The 4,733-nt window shown below is 46.6% G+C and overlaps 1 protein-coding gene across 4 annotated transcripts; it reads right to left on the bottom strand.

Moving 5' to 3' along the window:
• Positions 1–1,062: 1,062 nt before the first annotated feature.
• On the bottom strand, positions 1,063–3,924 carry LOC123187963 (elongation factor 1-delta 1). Of its 4 annotated transcripts, none has more exons than XM_044599979.1 (8): positions 3,744–3,910; positions 2,741–2,851; positions 2,543–2,659; positions 2,367–2,445; positions 2,107–2,230; positions 1,694–1,807; positions 1,419–1,580; positions 1,063–1,268 (listed from the first exon to the last, which is right to left on the bottom strand). In XM_044599979.1, coding segments are annotated over exons 2-8 (681 nt in total). In that variant the 5' UTR covers positions 2,824–2,851; positions 3,744–3,910; the 3' UTR covers positions 1,063–1,266. The 4 variants fall into 4 exon arrangements, with proteins under 4 accessions (XP_044455914.1, XP_044455913.1, XP_044455912.1 ...); XM_044599978.1 differs by having other exon boundaries at positions 2,741–2,854; positions 3,744–3,889; XM_044599977.1 differs by having other exon boundaries at positions 1,217–1,580; positions 2,741–2,854; positions 3,744–3,924.
• Between the last annotated feature and the right edge of the window lie 809 nt (positions 3,925–4,733).

Genomic DNA, 4,733 nt, shown 5'->3' with positions numbered 1-4,733 from the left:
CTCTTTGTTAACAATGAAAAGCATGAGTGTTCAACAGAGTGGAGCGGCATAAACCAGGCAAATTTTGTTTGAATTGCTGAGTGGAAACAAGCATGATTTGGTGTTGAAGGCCTACAACATTCTGTGAGATATCAGCCTAGGATAGTTGTGTGGTGTGGTGTGGGTATTCGGTTGTGAGATATTCGCAGAAGAGCTCCCCCGAGTACGGCTTTAATTGGGATTTGGAAGGTAACATAATCTGACTAGGTAAATAATTCATGTCGACCGACGGGTTAAGATCTGCGCCAGTCGCTCCAAGCACGCGCACGATTTACCTAATGGTCCCACAAGCGTTTTATCTCCTCTGCCTTATCTCTACCCACAAGAGAGCAATCTCCTACCTCCCGTGAGCACACCCGATCCCCTTTTTCCTTGGCTTCTTCTTTTCCATCTCTTGCATCCCATCGTGGTGCTACAGACCCCGTCGAGGTGCAGCCAAGGCGCCTTGGGTGTGCACCCGCAACGGAGGTGCTCGGACTATGTAGGGCGCCCGTGCCGCGATGCACGGCCGGAGGTGTTGGCCCTCTAGCGGATGTGCCACAACGAGCTCTCTAGTGGCGAACGGCAGCATCGACAAAAATCTACGACCGGCTGAATCAGGTGCAAGAACCGGCGAGCGATAAGCAAACGAACAGCTGGGTTTGCTGCTACCGCCGAAGCCAAAGCTGGAACCAGCATCTCATTTTGCTGCAACAGACAAGCGGAGCCAGAACCACAATCGGCAAGCAACAGTTTGCGTCGGCGTCAGCTGTTTTTCGCTGCAACCAGACAACCCACTTCTGGAACCTGCCAAACCAGTGCTGCAAGTGGACAGCGGCGACCACCAGCAGCATCAAGCGGCTGCCGGATACGTAATGTGTGTGTGGCGAGATAGATGATGAGAAGCTGCGATCCTGGCATGCTAGTTTGGGCCGGCCGTCTAAGTCGAACACATGGCTACAGGATTGCCAAACAGGTAGCGCAAGGGATAAAAGTAGGCAGACAACAGAAGTAGCTCCAATGAAGGTGGCAGACAGAAGAAAATAACAGGAATCAACCACATTGTCTCATTTCATACGAAGCAAATAGCACTCAGTAGTAATACTACGACCCAACTCAACCTAAGGTCCAAAAACCTCACAGGGCAGAATATGTTATGCTGCTTTAGCTACGGCAACGGAAAACTGTAGATATATTGTTTGTGCTGCTGCATTGTCCACCGACCGCCATCACTTGCCTCAGGAAGATTTCTGCAGGAAAACAGGTTTACCGAAGTTAGTACAAATGGCTGGTGTAGATGAAATGGATACCACAACTGGACACAGACAGTCCTAGTGTGGAATGGACAGCCAGTAACATCACGGGTAGGCTAGGAAATTAAACGGGCACAAGGAACTTACAGATTTTGTTGAAGGCAACAATGTCACAGCTCTGGATGTACTCGTTGGCTGGCTCGACGCAGAGATGGTCTTCAATCAGAGTGTCAACAGACACAAGGTCATCAATGATGGTCATCATAATCTGAAGCTTCTTGATGCCATATCCAACTGGCATGAGCTTGGCTGCAAGGGGATGGCAAACACTCAAATTTACAAAACAAAAAGTAAATTATGCAGACAGAAAAATTAGCAGGCACCACCAGTATTTAAGTAGAAAACATTCAGTAGTGACATACAAGCGCCCCACAGAAGGCCCTCCATCTTGATGCTTCGGACAGCTTCCTCAAGCTTGACCATGTCAGTCTCATCATCCCATGGCTTAACATCAAGCAAAACTGACGACTTGCCAGCTGACAGAAACAAAAGTACCAAGTTAGTACAACTGAGTTTTGAAGTTTAACAGCACAAACAGTAGCTCAAAACAATGTTTGTAAATGAAGTGCCACATAGAGCCATAGATGAAACAATGAAGTACAGTGTAAAAAACATACATTCTTCAGTAATACTCAGTTACGAATGTTGAGGGTACAAAATAAATGCTTCAGCCATACAACATTATTAGAACTAGTAAATAGACATGCTTTGCAATGTAGTTAAATGCAAAGCTATAAATGAGATAGTAAAATACAAAGAATGTAGGATAACATACATTCTTTCTTCTTGGTAGAAGCCTTTGCTTTGGCAGCACGCTCTTCAGCTGCCTTCTTCTCCTCTTCGGTTTCCTCTCCAAAAAGGTCAACATCACTGTCATCGTCATCATCAGCTGCAGGAGCCTGCAAAGTACAGGATACATGATGTTATACTTGTGAGACTGGAAGATTTAAACCACACAAACGCCCAATAACAATCAGCCACATGTGCAAAAGAAGTTATAAGATTTGCCCAAAGAAAAAGGGTTATGGCTGTAACCTCAGCAACATCAGTAGTTGAGGTTTCAGGGACAACTGATGACAGAACCTTCACACCTTGACCGGCCGCAGTAACCCCGCTGAACATGAATAGATCATTTACAGAAATTAGCACCACTTACTGTGACAACAGGAAATGAAAGGCTGCTTTCAATTGAAATTAGCTTGAGTGCATACCTCAGCTTCAGGAGCGCATCAATGTGATTGTACCACCTTGCAACATTGGTGCAGGTCGATGGTGGAGCAACTGAGAACTCAGAATACACAGCCAAGTCATCCTTGGAAGCTTGGTATCTACAGATGATAGTTTTACAGGTTAAGACTGATGGCACAAATACAACCATTTAGTAAACAAATATGGCATGGAACACATACCCAGAGATGTAACTGCGAGACAGAAGGTAGCCATCAAGCTTTTGAAGGCCTGCCTCAGCGTTAACATTGAATGTAGCCGCCATCTCGCCTCAAAAGGATGACACAGATGATCTACTGGCACAGGAGAGAACGACGTAAGAACAGTGGATTTTTGCACACAAACTGCGGAATTCGACAACAAAACCACAACCCAGCTTACACTAATGGCATCCTTATCCTATCTATGCAACTGGACCCCAATAACTCAAGCAGAGCAATCAAGCTAATGATTTCAAAGAACAAACAAGGGAGATTTGGAGATAACTAATCAAATCGACACATAAATCATAAATTGGATGGCAAGCAATTGACATTGTACATGCAGCAGGTATGTGGATAGATAACTGATTGGCATAAAAATAATTCAGTTCCAGAGAAATCACGCACAGGGTTTTGGTGGATTCAAAACAACTAGGTAGATAGGGTTAACAATCATGTAAAGTGACAAGCAATATAGGCTAAATCCATTCAGTTGGTTTTCGATAGGAGCACGTTCGCTGGTTTACTATCGACTTCACCTTCACTGAGGCAAAAAATAGGCAAGAATTTATTCTATTTCTCAACTTCCATTACAGATACGACGGATATCCACAAAACAACTACGATGAGGATGCTCTTTGCCGCAAATTATTCTTCTTACAGCGAAGGATGTGAGACGTAACCCAATTTCACGAACAGAACACGTCGGATCTAATCCCCTAAACGGCATCAATAACCAACAAAACATCCGTAGCCAATAGCCTAGATCTGATGAAACACGCGCTATCTAAGCAACCGCCTACAGCCCCTCCAGATCGAAGACCAAAACACCACCAATCCAAACGATACTTATTGCGAAACTAAAATCACGCGATTCACCTCGGAAAGATCGAAGATGTAGCCTAGAACTGAAGATCGAGAACAGCTAAGACCGGATCTACGCAACGGGGAAAGGGGGAGGGATGGGTGAGGATGGGGTGGTTACCTCGAGGGAGGGAGCGAGTCGAGGTGTGGCCGCGGGGAGGCGAGGAGGAGGAGGAGGACGACGGCGCAGGAGAGGGGCGGATTCGAGAGGGTTTGGGGCCTTAAAACAGGGGGATGGGTGGTGGCGTGCCTGCGGTTTGATCTGCATCTCACGGTGCCCGTTTGCTTCGGGGCAGTTTTGCCCTAGATCTGAGTCTGCCGTGTGGGCCTGCTAGGCTGTCTTGGTGCGAACCCGACCTGGCCGGCCCGTATACGTGCCCGAGATCAGGCCCAGTTTGACGCGTGATTAGTTTTCCTTTTTCAGGGAAACTGATTAGTTTTTTTTAACACGGTACAGACGTAAGGGCTCATATATACGTGTATATTGTTACCCTATGAATACACACAGCACATGCTACCCCTATGAGCACCTCGGAGAAACTGAGTCGGCATGTCATCTTGAGATTTTACGAAGTCACCGTAGAACCTCGGTGGGTTGAGGATATCACTGTCCTCCTAACCATCCAGCCACAGGTTGGTTCCTGACACATGATTAGTTAATACGTACAATAGGTTAGAGATTCAAAAAAAATAGGTTAGGGGAGCTTCTCAGTTCAAAATGGGGCAAGTACCCTCTCGATTAGAGTTTCTTTCCTCCGTCGACTATGTCATCGTTGAGTTTTATCTCCTTTGCCGCCGGCGAGTCCTTACGGGTTTTGGCTCGGGCCGATCTCGGGGCAATCTTTGGATCACTTCCCGGCCTTGGCCAATTCCTCAGGGTAGACAATGGAGTTAGAGTTCCTCAAACAACACCGGATGATTTATTCTTCAGGATATGGACGAGAAGGTTGATGGTGAGGCGTCTTCTTTGGCGGCTATTGCGTCTAATGGAGGTTGCTACTCGATTATGTGGATGGTTCCTGGGTCGCGGGTGCCGGGGTTAAATCCGGCAGATCTCGGGTAGGGGTCCCGAGCTGGTGATTTTAGTTAGATGATAGTAGGGTGGACAAGG

Source organism: Triticum aestivum, chromosome 2A (assembly GCF_018294505.1).
Source record: "Triticum aestivum cultivar Chinese Spring chromosome 2A, IWGSC CS RefSeq v2.1, whole genome shotgun sequence".
Taxonomy (NCBI): Eukaryota; Viridiplantae; Streptophyta; class Magnoliopsida; order Poales; family Poaceae; genus Triticum; species Triticum aestivum.
This window is presented reverse-complemented; position numbering and strand designations above follow the sequence as displayed.